This window comes from Sciurus vulgaris (genome assembly GCF_902686455.1).
Source record: "Sciurus vulgaris genome assembly, chromosome: 4".
Classification (NCBI taxonomy): Eukaryota; Metazoa; Chordata; class Mammalia; order Rodentia; family Sciuridae; genus Sciurus; species Sciurus vulgaris.
In genome coordinates, this window is record NC_136464.1 from 48,390,772 (window position 1) to 48,409,589 (window position 18,818).

Below are 18,818 nucleotides of genomic sequence, written 5' to 3' on the forward strand. Positions count from 1 at the left end.
TCATTCTTTTTATAATTTCCCTTTATTGGTATTTTCTATTTGGTTCTACTGGATTCCTTTAGTTCTTTGTTGATGGTTTCTTTGAGTTTTCGGGTTTTGTTTTGTTTTTTCCCAATTGATTTAACATCGTTGGTAAGTATGTCTGTTTTTTTTTTTTTTAAATATATATATATTTTTTTATTGTAAACAAATGGGATACATGTTGTTTCAGTTTGTACATGGAGTAATAGCATACCATTTGCATATTCATACACTTACAGAGTAATGATGTTTGATTCATTCCGTTATTTTTTCCTTCCCCCCACCCCTCCCACCTCTCTTTTCCCTCTATCCAGTCCCTCCTTCCTCCATTCTTGCCCCCCTCTCACCCCCCATTACGTGTCATCATCCACTTATCAGTGAGATCATTCGTCTTTTGGATTTTTTAGATTGGCTTATCTCACTTAGCATGATATTCTCCAATTTCATCCATTTGCCTGCAAATGCCATAATTTTATCATTTTTTATGGCTGAGTAATATTCCATTGTATATATATATATATATACACCACAGTTTCTTTATCCATTCATCAATTGAAGGGCATCTAGGTTGGTTCCATAGTCTGGCTATTGTGAATTGAGCAGCTATGAACATTGATGTGGCTGTATCTCTGTAGTATGCTGATTTTAAGTCCTTTGGGTATAGGCCGAGGAGTGGGATAGCTGGGTCAAATGGTAGGTCCATTCCAAGTTTTCTAAGGAATCTCCACACTGCTTTCCAGAGTGGCTGCACTAATTTGCAGCCCTAGCAGCAATGTAGGAGTCAACCTTTTTCCCCACATCCTCTCCAACACCTATTGTTGCTTGTATTCTTGATAATCGCCATTCTAATTGGGGTGAGATGGAATCTTAGTATAGTTTTGATTTGCATTTCTCTTATTACTAAAGATGGTGAACATTTTTTCATGTTTGTTGAGTGCTTCTTGTTTCTATAACAAGTCCTTCTGTCTTGTGTGGGAGCCATACTTTTTTGTTTTGAACAGTATAGTATGGTAACTTAGAAAATGAAATTCTCCCTTTGCACGGGTTTGTTATTGCTGTTCATTGTAGTTTGTTTATTTAGTGACTTTTATTTCCCCCCAGTCCTGGGACTGATACTTAATGACTTTCTTGATCTAATGCTTTAAAGTTGTACTCTTTGTCAAGTGTGGTCAGTCTGTTTGGCTAGCTTGGTCAGTCAGTGAGTCACAGGTTTCCCTAAACATCTGGAACAAACAGAAACCCCCAGTCTTTTGGATGTTCCATCTGAGCCACACCTGTCATTCAGGCAGTTTATAACTCTGCCTTAGCCTTCACTTCCTGCTCGTGCAGAGCATAAAGGTGAGCCGCAGATGTGAGCTTAGGACTTTCTCAAGTCTTTCTCAACACCCAGGACTGGGCCTGTGCGTGATCCTCTAGACTCGCAGGAGCATGTGTGAGCTCTTCAAACACTTTATTTCCTAAAGCACCTCACTCTCTAGCCTTTCCTCTCTAAAGTTCCTAATTCATCTCCTGTTTGCCCAACTATTATCCGTCTCCCTAGGTATCAGTGGCTAAAACATTGACTTTGAAATGACCCTCCCTTCCCCAGCTGACACCTTCACCCTGAGAAAGTTCCAAATTAGGCCAAACAAAAGTTAGAGTTAATCTTTCAGGGCATAACACGACAGCTTGATAATTATTATTGAGAACAGTATCTATTTAGCTGTTCGCTCCAGTGTTACAAAGATTTAAGGGGATTGAGGAACATCGTTTTTGACGCCGAGGTCAAGCTGGAGAATGGTACTACAGTAAGCCGAAATACAGCGCAGCTCTCATACTGAGTTCACCTTTTTCTTCCCGTAAGCATTCACTTGGTTGCTGTGAACTGTTTCCAGAGTTCCAATAAAGTTGATTCTGAGAGTTTTACCAGCTTCTTTGCTTTTTCAAAGAAACAGACTTTAGGAGTTCCCTATCTCACCATTTTTGTGGACCACATTAAAATTTAGGAAGCTCTGATCTAGTTTACTCCTCATTTTACAAAGGCCCAAAGAGGGGCTGCAACTTCTCCAGGGTCACAAGACAAATCACCAGCTGAGTCGACATCAGAATAGCAATGCCTGACTTGCAGCCCAGAGTTTTTCCTGCTGTAGGACATCAGTTCTTACTATGAGACGAAGAGGGCTCAGTGTGAATGCCAGTGTCAGACCAAGGGGCAGCTTTCCCAGCAGCAGGAGCTGTGGATAATAGTCCCTGGAATAGCTGGGGACTTGAATTTACTGAGAAGAGATTTGCATGGGGCCTGATGGAGGACTGAGTGTTGATGTCCCTTAAAGGAACCCAGGCACAGAGAGCTTTCAGGTTTGATAGGCAAAAATAAGAAAAATACCTCACTTGCCCTACAGATGCTGAAAACTCACTCAGAGCTGAATTTACCTTGTGCTTCATCTTTCTGTTGTTTGGTGATGTTGGGGATTGAACCCAGGGCCTGACACACACAAGGCAAGCACTGAGCTACATCCTCAACCTTTTTAGTTTTACTTTGAAACAGGTCTTCTAAGTTGACCAGGTTGGCTCCAAATTTGCAATCCTCTTGCCTCCATCTCTCAAGTAGCTGGGATTACAGGCTTGTGTCACCATGCCTGGCTGGTACTTCATATTCTAGTAGCCCTTTCAGAAGTGAGAACAGACATGTAGCATGGACTGGCCTTGACTACCATCTCCAAAAAGCAGCCAAGGCCCAGTGTAGCTCTCTTTAAGAAGATGCCTGTACGGCTGCATGTCTTCCCTTATCCTGAGCATAATCCACAGTGTTGACCCAGTAACTCTGCAAGGCAGTTAGTGTCTTTGCCCCTGGAGAGACTGCAATAAGTGCACACAGTCCTCTAGCCTGTAGTTACCTTGCATTGGGTCCATATCCACCTCCTCATATTCTTAGAACCCAATCCCTGTAAATTAGCTTATGCTCCCAAATTTCTACTTCAAGTTGTACAAATTTTCACTGGCTAGTAAGATGGGAACCCCTGAGCCATGAAGCAGAAAAAAACAAGCTGGCACCAGGAAGTCATTTCCAGAACATTCCAGAGCTTGCTGACTTTAATCTTAAAACAGTTTTTGGCTACAGACATTCAGGTTTAAGGCACATTCCAAACTACAAGGAGCCCTGTCATTGGCAGGGAACCGGCTTTGTTCTCATGGTTTTACATGGATGATGGAACAAATGACTTTCTAGCCTTTTTTGTTTTTCTAAAAAGGAGTGAGTCGGGCAAAAACAAAGCCTATGACACATTCTCACCAGATGCAAATATTACCCTTACAGGTCCTCCCTTTTGTCCTTGGTGAGGACAGGGTGCTCTACCCACCCCACTGCTCTCACCAGATATATGTGTGTAGTAAACAGACTTGTAAGCATTTGTCTGGTAATGATGATTGAAAAAAAAGAAAATATGCCTCCAAATAGAAATATAAAATCACATGACTAAAATGAAGCTAAGAGTCTTAGTCACAAGCAGTGAGGAATGACTGCATGAATCGGGAAATAAAATATCTACCTTAACAGCAAGAGGCTGAGGGGTGGAGAGGAGACGCACCTTGAGAGAGCTCTAGCCCCACCCAGGCCCTTCAGCACGACATGATAAGTGGACTGGGAAGGGCAGGAAGGGCAGGGCCAAGGCTCGGGGACAGCAGTGCACCTTGGGGCTATTCTGTGGATTTGTGAGAAGCGGGTGCTCCTTTGGCTTTTTCCGGGCATCACCACTGCCTGCAGTGGGCAGATGTGAGCCACCGGTCACTGCTCAGTGGTCACTACTCAGTCATTGCCACCACAGATCTTTAGCAGAATCTTCCGGTAGTCCCCTGAAGTGTCTCCCTGGTCACAGAAACAAAGACATCAGTTAAGGGAGGCAGGGCACTTCCAGTCTCCTGGTTCCTGATTTTCTTCTGTCCCAAGCACCCTTGAGGAGAAGCAGGTCCCTCCGAGGGAAACTTCCCACCCTGCTGGTCCTACAGCAGGCAGCACAGACCTCGGTGCAGTTCAGCCTTCCCCTTCCCCAGGTCCCCGTTAAAAGACAAAAAGCTGCACTTACCCCAGTTATCAAAGTCAAATGAATAATTGCAAAAAATTTAAATTCAGCCTAAAACCACTATGCAGGGTTAACCAATATTGATCCTTTCCCAGCAAACTGACTGTGCACCAAACTCGGGTTCTGCCATGATGCAACATGTCCTGCCCAGGGAGCATGACCTCCATGACCACGCCATGGAAGATGCTGCTACGACTCAGGCCTCCCAGCTCCCAGGACCTCTCCTCTGTCTGACCCACTGCATTTCCTCTAGGAGTGCCGGCCAGGCCCAGCCAACTTCTAATTGTTTCCTGCCACTGTGCTCTTTGAGAGTAAGGCCTCTGGCTTCTTCCAGATGCCACAATCCGCATGGAGATACTATTAGGAATTGCTAGTTCCCTGCTATTCACAGCTTTATCTTTACCCCACAGAAATGGAGATCAGTTTCTCTCAAAGATGAGCCCAGCAACTGTCAAATGCTAGCAAGTCTGAATTCAGGACCTGGTCCTGGTGACTTCAATTTTAAGGTTCATGTTGAGCGTGGAATTTCACTGTCAGGTCACCCAGACAAGAATAAATTTTGTCAACCTGGCTCTGGCACACAGTAATGCAACAGTAGCCAGTGTAGATCAGACCCTTTGCATGGACTTCTTGGTTCCATGTTCACACTGCTCCTAGGGAGGAACTATCATTGTCCTCATCTTAAAGATGATGGGGACAGGCTCAGGGAGGTTTGAAAGCTGCCCAACATCACAAAGCTAGAAAGTGGAAAACCCAGCTAGACCCCCAGGTATGACTCAGGGCCTTGCTCTGAGCTGCCTTATACATGGTCTCCACTGCAAAGCCAGGGAAAGAAGCAATCGATCAGCGAGCCAGAGATGAGCCCCACGGAGCCTCTGGGGCACAAGTCCTCACTGGTGGATCAGATTCGCAGGGTGGCTAGGACTCTGAAGGTCGCGGCCAAGGTACAGGAGGCCCTGAGGTTTCTCTAACACCAATGGTTGGTCACATCCTTGCACTGACTGAGCAGGTGTACTGGAGCTGAGGTGCAGGCCCAGACATACCTGGCCCTCAGAAACTTACTAGTTGTTCGGGGGCAACTGGATAAACAAGTACAAGTTGAAAGAACAAGTCTGAGATCCAGCCACAAGGTGCCACATGTGGCCCAGAGCCCAAGCACTTGGTCCAGAAAGGGCAAGGTGAAAACAGGGGGACACCAAGAGCCATCCCAGCGAGCCCCAGGGCGTCGTACCGTGATGTCGTGGTACAGCGACTTGCCATACATCCGCTTATACTCTGCTCTGATGTCCAGGAGGTCGATCTCACTGCGAGACACCATGATGCGAATCAGGGTCCTGTCCTTTGTTCCTGCTCCCTAAAGAGAGTTCACCCAAGAGCATGAGTAACAGGTCTTCTACCCACTCACCTGCCCCAAACCTCAGCCCCGCCCCACCCCAAAGTGCTCGGACCTCCTGGCTCAGGTCTCTCCATGACCTCTATGCTTAGCCCACGGTCCCAGGCCCAGGTAGGGCTAATGCAGGGATGACCTGGGCTCTCTGCACATGGGAGTTACATACCCTCATGGCCTTGTTGAGCCTTTCAGCAAAGAAGGCTGGAGTATTCTTGAGACATTTCACTAGAAAACAAACACAGCACAACTAGATCATTAGAAAACTCAGCTGGGAAAGGCAGAGAGTACCCACATGTCCTCTTGGAAGCCCAGAGGTCAAACCCATCACTGCCTCCATCTTCCTCTCATCCTCCTCTGCCTCCCCCAGGCTCAATTATCCCATGATCCTGACTCCAGGACTTTGGAATAGAAGCTCACAGAGCCTGGGCACCAACCCAAACTCTCCTGGCAACTACCCTGGTAAAAGGGGTGAGAACATGGGGCACAGTGGTACACGCCTGTAATCCCAGCTACTCAGGAGGCTGAGGCAGAAGGATCCCAAGTCCAAAGCCAGCCATGGCAATTTAGTAAGACTGTCTCAAAGTAAAAAATAAAAAGGGCCAGGGATGTAGCTCAGTGGAGCCCCCTGGGTTCAACCCCAGTACTACAAAACAAAAGGAGTGAGAACCAGTGGGGTCAGGAGCTCAGTGATGCAGGGGTCTGTGCAGGGAGGGGAGGGGAGCAGTGATGAGCATCACACTGCCTTCCGGCAGGAAGGACCCACCAGAGCACCGTGAGCCTCGCAGAGAAAGGGCAGCGGCGCAGAATTAGTGTCCCTCTAGAATGTTCAAGCAAGAGACACACATGGGGGCATGTAAGGAAATGAGGACTTGCTGTCTGTTCCACTCAGAAAACTCCAAGGTAAACACAGTGAGGGGGGAAAAAAGGCAAACACTTTTCCCAGTGAGTATAAAGAGCAGTTGTGAGAGGCGCAGGGGGAGGATACCCTTCCACGCAGTGGGCGGGGCCTGCTCCAGAGGCCACAGGCACTTCGAGAGGCACCCACCATCCTGGAAGCCCGGCCAGCTTCCCCTGGCATAGGCCTGTTTTGCTGTTGCAAGTTAAAATCTTTCCACGTGTTTCCATCACAAACATCTGACAACTGCCTGCAGGGGTGTATTTTTAGAGGAAACTTGGCAGGATATGAGTCACCTTCCTCCAGGATAGCAGTTGGATGCTCTCCCACTAATGCCCACACTGCAGTTCCCTCTCCAGAGGGCTCTGGAAATATAAACAAGCCACCCCTGACCGCAACAGCGGGGGCTCACTCTGCCATGACCCGGGAAGCAGCAGGACTTCCCACCATTTGGAACTGGATTTAGCAACCCTGGATCCCGTGGTTCTTCCACTCCACCACCCTTCAGCAGGAGGACGGTGAGCACTCCGACCACTGCTGTGCGTGGGGCCCCTGGGGTGGGGGCAAGCCCAACACCTACCCACAGCCAGCATGCCCTGCTCCAGGTCCCCAGACATCTCCCGGCAGATGCTCTTCTCGATGTCACGACCCGTCATCCTCTGATACTCGTTGAAAACTAGCGGGAAACAGAAGGGCATGCCCTAGATCAAATTGATTCCCCCCCCCCCAAATTCAGAAGGAGAACTTTTAACCCCATCAACTCAGAATGTAACTATTTGAAGATATGCTCTTTAAAGAGGTACCTGTATTAAAACAAAGCTGTTAAGTGGTCCTAAGCCAACCTGACCAGTGTCCCTATAAGAGGAGATCATGACAAAGGAAGATCAGGGAGGTCGGCGTACTGGCAGACGGCAACGTATGATGATTCAACTTACAATTTTATGTGCTTACAAAAGTCCACATACAACACTCAGTACAGTATTCACTGAATAACAAGAGATAGTTAACACTTTATTATAAACCAGGCTCCGTACCAGATGACTTCGCCCCACTGTCGATTAATGTGAGCATCCTAAGTGGCTCTAAGACAGGCTAGGCAGAGTGTGATTTTCAGTAAGTTAACTGCTAAATGCATTTTATTTTAATTAAATAAAAAAAAATTTTTGAGACATGATCTTTTAATGTTGTCCAGGCTGGTCTCTAACTCCTGGGCTCAAGTGATCCTCCTTCCTCAGCCTCCTGAGTCCCTGGAGACTGCAGGGGCATACTACTACACCTGGATTTAAATGCATTTTGACTAACATTTTCGACTACAGTGAGCTTACAGGCCATAACCCCACTGTAGGTCACAGAGCCAGTATACAGAGGAGAGACCCTGTGAGGGCACAGTGACAGGAGGCCATTCACAGCCGGGAAGAGAGGCCCCAAAAGGTACCCTGCTGGCAGATTCATCTTTGGACTTTAAGTGTCCAGAACCATAAGAAATTAAATCTCTGTCATGTCAGTCATTCAGTCTGTAGTATTTTTGTCAGAGCAGTCACAGCTGCTAAGGACACGCATGAGGAGGCCTCTGGCCCTCCAGGAGCTACCTCTCCTGCTCGGCTCCAGGTGCCCTGGACAGCCCCACCGACATGCCTGCCAGCTCTCAAGGTGGCCAGACTGTCACAAGTCACGGGTACTGCCCAGTATTCCTCGCTCACCTCGTCCTCCTAAGGACGGTCCTCGCCAACCTGCTGACGCAAATCACATCCTAACCTGCCCTGCCTGACAGCGTCCCCTCCCATCAACCCTTCTGCACCCCCCATCCATGTCCACGCCATTCCTCCTCAGTCATGTCCCCTCAGTTCCACCTGCTCGACCTGACTGTGAGCGGAGGCCTGGCCAGCAGGGCCAGCACTGCTCCATGCTGTCCCCACAGCCCTGCTTCCCTGGGACAGCTGAGGAGGGGTGGACAGAGGTTGGACCCTGGCTCGGCTCTGCACGCCACTCTCTTCTTGCCCAGCCTGCCCCTCAGTGTCATCTCTAAACTGGTGCCATCTGCACAGCAAAGCTGTGACTTCGGCTGCACTCGTGCCCAGTGCCCATCGCAGTTGGTATTTTCTCGAAGGTGCCGCTCTTCTCACCCGGTCATGATGCTTGTGATTTATGGGCTTCTGCGGGGAACTCTGGTAGTCTATCTTCATCAAAAATGATAAGCAGGGTGAAAATACCTTCAACCCCGCCCTCCATGACAGCATACTGAGGAAGCCAACAAGGGTGCCCGGGGCCCAAGGGCCTGGGTTCTAATCCAAGTTGGCCAGATTCACTTGCCCAACAGCCTGCTCCCTCCTCTTGAAATGGGGAGGGCACACGCCCCTCGCACCTGCATTCTAGGCTCGGTGTGTGCTGGGGTTTCACCTCCCGCTCACCCTGCAGCTCTGGCCAGCCCTCTCCCTGCTATCCATGCTCAGGACTCCCGGTCTCTCCTCACTCCTTCCGATACCGCTGGCCTCTAGGACTGCCCTTTCCATGGGTCCTCCCCAGGGCCCTGACCTCAAACCAACGTTCTCTCTCCCTGTCCCCCGCCAAGGGGACATCTTACAGTCCAGAGGCCCAAGCACTTGACCATTCACAGCTCCCAGACTCCCACCTCCAGCCCACAGCTCTCCTGACTACCAGGCTCATTAGCCCAACTGGCTTCTGGCTCCTCTAGCTCTGGGTTCCTGGGGTCCTTTCCTCCTAGTAATGCCCATGCCATCTAGGCTTCCCAATCTCAGTGGAGGGTCACGGCCTTCTTCCACTTGCTTGGCTCCTCTCTCTCTCCCACTCTCCATGTCCAAGTCATCAACAAGGAGGGCCAGAAACGGACCTCTTTCACCCCCCCTCCCCCAGGCCACCTCATTTCTCCCTGGGGTCACTGCAGCAGCTTCCCAACGGGTTCCTCTGCTCTGCCACAAACCTTGCACTCTCTTCTCAACACAAGCTAGGTCTAGGTCGCCTCAGAATGCGGGGCATGTCTTGCCCTGCATGCCCACAGGTAGGGGGTACACTCTCCTCTCCAGTGACCTTGCATGTCGCCTCCTCAGGGCACTCTGGGACCCAGCCAGCTGGGCCTCCTCCTACTTAGTCACCCCATCCACTCCAACCACATGGCCCACTTCACTGAGACAGCCACACCGGGAGTTGCCTGCACAGGGCCTCTGTGCCTGCGTGTCCTTCAGGGTTTTCAGTAAGACAGCCCTGCGCCAGGGCAGACTGCCACCGCTTCCCCCTGGGTCCTGTTTCATTACTCCCTAGCCCCATGTCCAGCTTTCTTATTTTCTCTACAGGATTTACTACCTGATACAGACTTTACTCAGTACTTACTTATCGTCTGTATCCTGAACAAGGCGAAGCCCCCGAACAGAGACTCCGGGGTGCTCTGCTTTTCCAACCCCCACTCCCTCTCCACCTCCCAACAGCAGGTCATGGCCAGAGCTCCAGTTGTACGTGCTGACCAAGTAAACAAAGGTTGCCTAGAGTCACTGCTATGATGGTGTCTTATGCCACCCTGGAACCCCGTTTAGTTGCACCAGAGGGCACTCCCAACCTAAGCCATACTCCAGCATAGCCAACAGGACCCACTTCCTCACCTCCCCTTTGCTTCCTGCAGAATCAGTGCTTTGATTCAGGAAACACTTGAGAGCAACTTCTAAATCACCACTAGGGGGCACTTTTGAGAAAGCAAAGGCCCCAGGCAGAGAGGAGCCGCCCAGTCCTCCTGCAAGCATGTTTTCCACAATATCCTTGAACTGGCCCCAGGGAGGCCCAGGCTGCCTTACCTGCCACCAGGTGGGCCCGGCTCCGGGAGCACAGGATTGCATTGAACTTAGACTCATCTGTCCCCAGGCGGTTCTCCCCAGCTGCATACAGCTCCTGGGGAGAAGACGGCACACGTTCAACAGCAGGCCTCACTCCAGACCCCTGGCCCAAGTCACCTAGCGGGCAGGCAGTGTCTGGCCCTCTGGCCCCTAAGGAGAAGGAAATGAGGCAGCTGGGGCACAGATTTGCTAATCCCTACTGCAGAACCAGATGTCAACAGGTCACATCCCCTCTGAGTGGCACAGAGGATTCTGAGGCTGGGGGACACTCAGATCAGGACAACCAAGGCCATCAGGCAAAGAGCTTCCTTAACCGGCCCAAGGGAGCAGCAATGCAGAGAAGAAAAGGGGTGGAAGGAGAGGCTGGGCTCAAGGCAGGCCCCTGGCCCTCTCTGAGCCCTTTCCTCAGCTCTAAAATGCAAGGGCTGGATCTGATTTGGGGTTGTGAACTCGAAAGCCCCAGAGGGCCAGCTGGGCAACAACTGACGGAAGTAGGTCAGCTTTAATGTCGAGAGTGGGGCCCCACAGCTAGCCCCACAGCTAGCCACTCAGAGGGACAGTGCTTCTCTGCAGCAGCTGAGTTCTGGGACCGAGGGACACAGTCTGCAGCTGCCAGATCCACTCCTCAGAATCCTGAAATCCAGATTTCTACAGACAATTTTCCAACCTTGAGAAGCAGTTTCCCCGTCTACAAGGAGGAACATGGGAGACAATGGCTATCACAAGGGCAGGCAGGCTGCAGTCACGGACGAGGCATCCCCTCATTCGTTTCCTCCTCCGTTTTATGTAGCGTAGACCATTATGTTTGCAAAGAGGCAGAATTTGCATTTGCCTGTTAATAACTTTTGAAGGTCTGAGTCCCAAATGCTCGACAATTTGCAATTCTGCCCCAGATGCCTTCAGGTCCCAGGTAGCAGCACTTAGACCTATGGGCACCAATACCAAGGGGAAGGTACTTGGTGATCCCGCAGGTCAAGGTGAGGCTGAAGGAAGTCAGGCATGGAGGAGGGAGAGCATGAGACCTCTGCCTTCAACAGAGGGCTGGTGGGAGGTACAGCCATCCCCTCCCACAAGGACGGGGCTCTCTGCAGCCAGCACCCCAGGGTCCAAATGCACTAGTAGGAAACACAGACTTCTCCAGAGAAGCACACACACCTGGGCTTCCCCTTTTGCTCTGCAACTCACAATTCTCAGGAAGCAAAACTGAAGTGTCAGCTGGTTTCTAGGTGGCAGCCTCAAAAACTTAATGGGCAAGAGCTAATTCTGCCCCTGTGCAAACATAACAGTGCACATGCCTCAATACCAGAAAGGTCCCAAGCCATGTGAAATCCCACATCCATGACTCATCCATCAATCATTGCAATATTTATTTTCTTGCATGTTCCCCTTTATAGGTGGGGAAACTAAAGCCCAGAAGATTGGGCGGTTTCTGAAGGTCACAAAGTGGATAAATGGCAGGGCGCAGCTGAAACCTGAAGCACCTGCGACCCTCTCTGTATCCACTGGTCTTTTCCAGAGCACCTCTCTGTGGAGGAAGAAAGTGGGGGACACCCCTTATTTAGGAAACCTGGCCTGGTCATCACACTCACCTGCACATCTCTCTGGACAAGGGACATGTCCACGTTTGTGCTTTCATCCCGGTTTCCCTGAAAGGAAGCAGGTGGTAGGGTCAAGACCTCCCCTTGGCGGCACCTAGCTCTTCCCACTCCGTTTCCTGCCCCTTCCCTCCCTGCTCCATTCCCCCTTCTCTGGTTTCCTACTGTGGGGAAGGCACCTGAGAGAGAGAGATGAGGAGCCGCTGGAAGTGCCCTGACGTGTCACTTCGGATGGCCTCCTCCAGGGTCTTTTTGAATTCTGAAAGGGAGACACAAGGACATCAACCCCCAGCTGGAGCTGCCCATTGCAGGGTCAGTCAACCGTGAGACAGGACAGAGGGCCCAGATGGCCCCTCCAGACATGCAACCTGTGACCCCCAGGCTGCCCTGGCCTCTGACAGGCGTGGCCCAAACCACAGCCCCCCCTTACCTTAGTCACCTGCTTGTGTGTGAAGAGCAGGCAGGGCTGGGCCTGGGTCAAAGCCCAATGTGCTGGGAGTGGCAGGAAATGGGGTGATAAGGAGGCCAGAAAGGAGCAGGAGGCCCTGGGAGAGGTGTGGCCCAGGCCGGGCCTGCAGAGCCATCTGCAGGGGGCAGAGGCCCTGGGGCCAGGCGCACCTGCTTTATAGGCTCTGCTCAGTTCCCGGATGTGCTCGTTGCCGCGGGAAGCGAGGATCTCAATCAGGCAGGCTTCGTCGGTGCCAGCCCCCTGCAGAGGCAGAAAACACAGCAAACCACACACTATTACCCTAACCAGCACCCGCGAAAGACAGCAGATGCCACACTGTAATTGCAGACCCAGAGGCAGACCTGTGGCACTGTTCCTGGGCCTGGGAGCCAGTCCCCCCACTCCACCTCCCCAGGCCTGGGTAAGCACTAGATAACAATGTCAATAGTGATGAGTACGGATTACATGAAGGGTCACCACCACTGACAGGAAACAATCAAGAGAGGTACAGTGACTCTCCAGGGCCACATAGTACTTGGTAAGGGCAAGTTGTGGACCAAGGTCTATTTTATTCCAAGGTCAGCCCATGCGTGAAATGACAAATGACCGCAAAAATAGGCTAAAAGAGATCAGAGTGGGTATGTGGGAGTCCCTAGTAGACTATGGAGTGTCTGGGGACATCGAGGAATAGGCTGCAATCAGGATAAAAAGAATGACCATACCAGAGATAGTAGGAAGGCAGAGGACAGGGTCAGCAGCCTGGCTTTTATGTCACTTTGAATCTTGGCTATGGGGCTCACCAACTGTGCAACCTTGACAAGTTACTTAACCTCTCTGTGCCTCAGGTGCCTTGGGTTAATGTACGGAGAGCATTTAGACAGTGCTGGTGAGGCAGGAAGCATAGCTTGTGTGAGGTATTTTTACAATCACTGATAGGCCCCTGCTCCTGTCAGGTCACTTGGAGTTTATGAAAGGCTTCTGCATTAGCCACCTTACCCAGTGCCCACTGCACATCCTACAGCAGCCGTTGTCCCTACCTCCTGCATGCTAAGGGACACAGAGCTGGGCAGCAACAGCTCGACCACGCCTGTGTCGCTCCCAGCACTCCATCACCACTGCATCAAGCTGCTGAAGGCAGTGTCGGGCAGCAGCCTGGGGACCGCCGCCCTCCCCAGCCACTGCCTGCGTCCTCCCTGGACTAAGAGGCAGTGTGTGTTCCTCGCTCCCTTCCAGGCAACACAATGGATCTCTACTTCTCCTGGGGGAGGCATCCGGCCCTCGTGAGCAGTTCCTGCTGGGATGCATGTTCCACCCACAGGGAACCCTCTCCTGAGCGGGCTGCCCCTCCCCCTCCCCAGGATGCACACAGGCGCAGGACTGTACAGATGGACAGGACCTGCCCCTCAGTCACAACCATCTAGACCTGGGGGAGGGGGACAGTAAACCCAAGCCAAGCCCATCAGAATCTGCCCCATTAGGAATCTGGACAAGGGACAGTTGATCTCTTCTGTAGCTGGATCTGGCAGGTAGCAGGGATGGGGGGTCATCATCTGGAAGCAGACAACTCACAAGTGGAGACAATCACATCTGGGTCCTCCCCTTTACATGCCCACGCTTCCCCATGCCAGGCTGTCTTTATCCCCATGACCGAATCTCCACCTCTACTTTGGTTCAGCTCGAGCATGTGGCTGCCATTTGCTAACAGCAGAGTCCTGCTGAATGGCAGCAACCCCAACTACAGCCTCAATCCCCTCTCTCACTCTTTACCAGCTTCCTCCACACCCAGTTCCTGACTCTTGTTAAAATGGAGAGAGACTCAGATGCTCCCTGGTGACAAATGACATGTCCCTGTGCCTCTTGGGGAAATTACTGGAAGACATTCTTTCTACAGCGTGTTGACTCCGACCCAGGAGGGCCCAGGAGCCACACTGAGCAACAGCTAGGAGGGGACAGTAGCACTGCACGCCATCTGGCTTCCTTCTGGGCCATCTCCTCACCCACACACACCCGCCACCTCCACTCCACACCCTCCCACAGCCCACACGTACACACCTTGATGGCTTCCTTTATCTCATACACATCAAACAGGACTGGGGTCTTCATCAGAGCCAAGATTGTCTTCTCAAAGTTTCCTGACAGCTCAGACTTCAAGTCTTTGATCAAATCCTGATTGTATATTCAAAGGAAACAAGGACATTTTGAGAATCCACAGAAGGAGACTCAGAACAGAATCCCAGAGGGGACGGTGGGCATCATGGGCACCACAGGGAAGAGAAGCCTGCCTTCAGGCCCGGCCCCAGGCCTGTGCCTCAGAGATGCCCGCCACCTGCAGCACACAAGGTGAGTGCTGGGCTGGGCACTCACCTGTCCAACACGTACACAGAATTTACCTGTGCAAGATTCAAAGTTCTAGAAGTTCAAAAGTGCACCCCTCCTGCATTTGTTCAGTTCTCACATCTTTTCCTCCAAAACTCTTATGTCAGCTAAACCACCCAGGGTGTCATAAGAGGGAGGGGAGAGGAACCTGACGCTGGGTAGGACTGGGGTAGAAATGAACTACCCGTGGTCTTGCTGTGCAGTGGCAGAGCCAGGGCTACAGCCCAGATGTCCACAGGCCTCTCACCAAGCCTCAGTACACTGTGGACTCCGGGGTGTTCCCGTGGGACATCCTTCACCTCTAAATAATGCCACCATCCAGAGGTGACCAGCTGGGGAGGATCAGGAAATGTCCTAATGCAGCTCACTGTCCACTGGATGTCCAGGTTTCACTCGGCCCCAAAGCAAAGTGGGGCTGTGGGCCATGCAAGAGGCAACCCCTTCGCTTGCCTCTGGAGGGACCAGGCCCCACTGTGCTCCCCTACCCCCAGCCCACAACTCACCTTGCCGTAAGCCGTCTTGAAGGACAGGAGAATCTGCTGCCGCTGCTTGTTGGAGCGACTCCCCAAGCAGTCGATGATGGCCTGCTCATCAGTTCCTGGGGATGAGGCCGTGGGAGCGGGTCACGGGATGCTCTGTGGTCACTGACTCCTGGCCTGGGACCTCCAACTCTCCCAAGCCCACCTTTCCTTCCGACACCCCTGGGGCCAGGTTTGCCCCCGCCGGCCACCCTAGCCCACAGAGCCACTGTAAACTGCCCGGGGATCTGGAGTGCAGGCTGTCAGAGCCACCCCAGGTCTCTCACCAAAGCCCTTCATGGCCTTCCGTAAGACCTCGGCGTCTCGCAAGGGGTCGAAGCCAGAAGCATCTGTGATGGTGCCTCGGTTTCCAAACTTGGACAAAGAATTGCAGGTAAGATGACTCACATGCTGGCTGTCCTGGGAAAAGGCTGTCCCACCCCAGATGCTGGCACCCCTCTCTCTAAATCTGGGGGAGCTCAAGGAGCCCAATGTCAACAGCGCAGAGGGCTCCTCGCTGAGTCGGCCTCAAGTCACTGTTCCCTGTCCTTGTGCTCTGGGCAGTTTCTTCCTGCCTTCAGTGGCTGGGAGCCCTCACAGCTGCGTCCTGCTGCTGAAAACCTGCGCTCCACCCAGGTCCTGCAGGGCTGGGCCCGGGGCCTGCAGGAGGGCTCCTGCCCCTCCTCCACTCCTCATCACATCATGCACAGGAGCACACGTCAGGGCAGTCCTGACGGGCAGCTAGTCCAGGTGGCCTCTTGACTGCTTCTTGGATTAGTGTTGGTTCCCCGACTTGTTCTGGAGGTCACGCGGCCTGATTGCTGTGCTGCCTGCACAGCTAGTAGCTGTATAACCCCAGTGAACTTGAACTTCCCACCTTGCTATCTGGTTCTTAAATGTCCCCCACAGACCCGAGTGTCAAAAGGCCTACAGAAAGCGCGCAGCACTAGTGGGAAGGGGCAGCACCGTGAGGAGCCGGGGGCCTGATGGGAAGAAGTTGGGTCACTGAAGGTGTGCCCCACCCCTTCCTCTCTGCTCCCTGGTTGCTGCAAGGGGACAGTTTTGCTCCATCGCTTGCTCCCTGCCATGGCACTCTGCCTTGATACAGGTCCAAACAATGGGCCAAGTGACCGAGGACAGAAACTGTGGACCAAAATACATCTCCTGTCCTTTAAGCTGTTCATCGCAGGTATTTTGCCAAAGTGACAGAAAGCTACTGCACAGGCTGAACTGTCTCCTGGTGGGCTGTTTTCCGGGTGGGCTAGGACAGATGGTGACAACACAGCGAGGAGAGACGGCAAGGAGGTGGGGAGGCAGGCTGGAGGGCAGCAAGCGGGCGGGCAGGGAGCAGAGGGGACCCTCTGTCTAAAAATAGTTACCCAGCACGTAACACCAGCCCTGTGCTCGGCTGGTTTGCCACGTAACCATGACAATGAATTCTAGGCTCTGCAAACATGGACCGTTCTCCAAAAGGAGCCAAGTTCAACCCTGAGGAACTGCCAATTTTCCTTACCCAAAGGGGATTTTAAGAATCCTCCAAAACCTGCCTGGGAGGGCACATCAAGGGACTACTGGGCATGAGCCTGGAGACTGGTGGCCTGGGCAGTTCTTAAAAACCACACAGCCCAGGCAGTCAATCACAAGAAGAATTAACGGCACCCCTGGGAAGTTCTGACCCAACTTGCACTTGAAGCATCTGAGCCAACTGGGAGAAGCAGGCAGCTCCCCCAGGCCTCAGGAACTACCTGAGGGAGCCTGTGAGAAAGCGATGCTCTTAAAACAGGAAGCAGCAGCAGAGGCCTGGGCCTTCCCGAGCCCCTCCCTGCTTTGCTGCCAGAAGCCACAAGGCAAATGTCCAGTCTTTGGGTTCAGGTCCAAACCAGCACTCACCTGAGCTGGGGGGACAGCAGGGGTGACAGTCCCAGAGCTTGAGTATCCTGGGTAGCTTGGCACTGGCTGTGGTTGCTGCCCTGGCGGTGGCATTGGTGACTGCCCAGGGTAGGTCATTGGTGGCTGCCCAGGGTAGGCCCCTGGGGGCTGCTGCCCAGGGGGTGGCATGGGCTGGCCTGGCACAGGGGCCCCTGGGTACGATGGATATGACGGCATCCCAGAGGGCGGGTTTCCTCCAGGAGGTGGGTACATTCCATACGGAGGAACAGGCTGCTGGGCCGGAGGGGGCTGCCCGAAGCCCCCAGGAGGGACTGGAGGGTAACCACCCCCGGGGGCCCCAGGGTACATGTTTGGCACGCTGGCTCCTCCAAATGTCCCAGACATGTTGGCTGCCTGAAAGTGCACAAAGCAGAGCCTGAGGCCCACGCCCAACAAGGCCTAGTAAGGCTCCGATGGCCTACCCTTCCTGGCCTGAGCCCTGCGGCTCCCAGGAGCCTCATTCCAGGGCCTGCCCACCAGCACCGTGGGCACCAGGCCCTGCTGGCTACGCTCTTCTCACCCTGAGCCCACTCAGAACTCACAGCATCTCCACTAGAGCTATAGGAAGGATAATTACACCCACAGACGTGAAGTGGGTTCAGACCCGGGAACTACAGAGCTACAGAGTCGCCAGGCGGTGCAGCTGGGTCTCTGACCTGAATCTCTAGCTCCAAAGCAGAAATCTGCCACCCGCAGCATGGAGGGGGCCATCTTCCTTCCCCCATGCTGCTACTCCAGCCAGACCCGCTGGGTGAAGGTAAGAGCTCATGGCCCAGAAAGCACAGGGCCCCTTCCTGCAGCTGCACAGCCGCCTGCACCAGCGAGGCAGATGTGTACTCATAGAAGAGAAGCCCAAATCCCTGCGAGGGCTATGCCCCGAGACCCGACCCCGATTGCGTCCGTCCGCACCCGCCTTGCCTTTCCTCTCCAGCTCAAGCCTCCTCCCTCGCCCTGAGCACACCAGGCCACAGCAGCTCAGCATCTGGCAGTCCCTAATGTCCGCAGGGCATGGCCCTCCTCTGTTGAGATCTTGGCTCCATACCACCTCTACGCCCTCCTGGAGTCAATACCCCACCCACGTCACCCGCCCACTCCCGACCCCTCTGCTCAGCTCTTCTTGCTTCCGTAACCCACACTTCAAGATCGTCACACAGTTATGTTATTGTCTGTCTCTTCCCAACAGACGCTGAGTGCACCAGGGCTAAGATTTTTGTTCATTATATTCACATATCCCCAGTGCCTAGAATCGGGCCGCAGCAAATCTAGGTGTGAGCTGGTCGCCATTTCCACATTTGCTGTCAGATTTTAAAATATATTTTAGAAGCAAAACAACAAATAAAATTAATGTGCCTCCCCAAGTTCCTGTCATACACCCACCCTGGACAAACCAGAATAGATCTCCATGTGTACGCACAAGCACGCACACGTGGACACCTGTACACAGCACTTACACACACGTGTGCACAAACACGCAGGCACACAGCTCCTTCCCCCTTGGCCCTGTGCTGAGCTCAGAAGAAGGCGCTCAACAAATTTCCATGAAGGCCCCACACCTACCCAACCCCTAAGGGCTGAAAGGACCCTGAGAGACTATCATCCAATGTATTCCCCTTCCCCTCATTTGACGAATGGGGAAACTGAGGCCCAGAGCGGTGGTGGGGCCCAGAGGCAGTGAGGAGGTGGCAGAACACCGAGGAAAACCCTCATGTTCTAAGATGCAGCTCAACACACTCCATGCTCACGAGCCAC

The 18,818-nt window shown here is 52.6% G+C and overlaps 1 protein-coding gene across 2 annotated transcripts in view; it reads right to left on the bottom strand.

The window, feature by feature from the left end:
- Positions 1 to 3,061: 3,061 nt before the first annotated feature.
- ANXA11 (annexin A11) overlaps positions 3,062 to 18,818 on the bottom strand; it is a 45,934-nt gene continuing 30,177 nt past the window's right edge. For both annotated transcript variants that reach the window (XM_079136082.1, XM_079136083.1), the window contains 12 exons: positions 17,031 to 17,423; positions 15,428 to 15,515; positions 15,126 to 15,220; positions 14,299 to 14,412; positions 12,417 to 12,507; positions 11,978 to 12,057; positions 11,793 to 11,849; positions 10,165 to 10,258; positions 6,945 to 7,040; positions 5,636 to 5,694; positions 5,311 to 5,433; positions 3,062 to 3,865 (listed from right to left, as the gene is read on the bottom strand). In XM_079136082.1, coding sequence (XP_078992208.1) covers positions 3,806 to 3,865; positions 5,311 to 5,433; positions 5,636 to 5,694; positions 6,945 to 7,040; positions 10,165 to 10,258; positions 11,793 to 11,849; positions 11,978 to 12,057; positions 12,417 to 12,507; positions 14,299 to 14,412; positions 15,126 to 15,220; positions 15,428 to 15,515; positions 17,031 to 17,423 — 1,350 coding nt within the window. In that variant the 3' untranslated portion in view covers positions 3,062 to 3,805. The remainder of the gene's footprint in view (positions 3,866 to 5,310; positions 5,434 to 5,635; positions 5,695 to 6,944; positions 7,041 to 10,164; positions 10,259 to 11,792; positions 11,850 to 11,977; positions 12,058 to 12,416; positions 12,508 to 14,298; positions 14,413 to 15,125; positions 15,221 to 15,427; positions 15,516 to 17,030; positions 17,424 to 18,818) is intronic.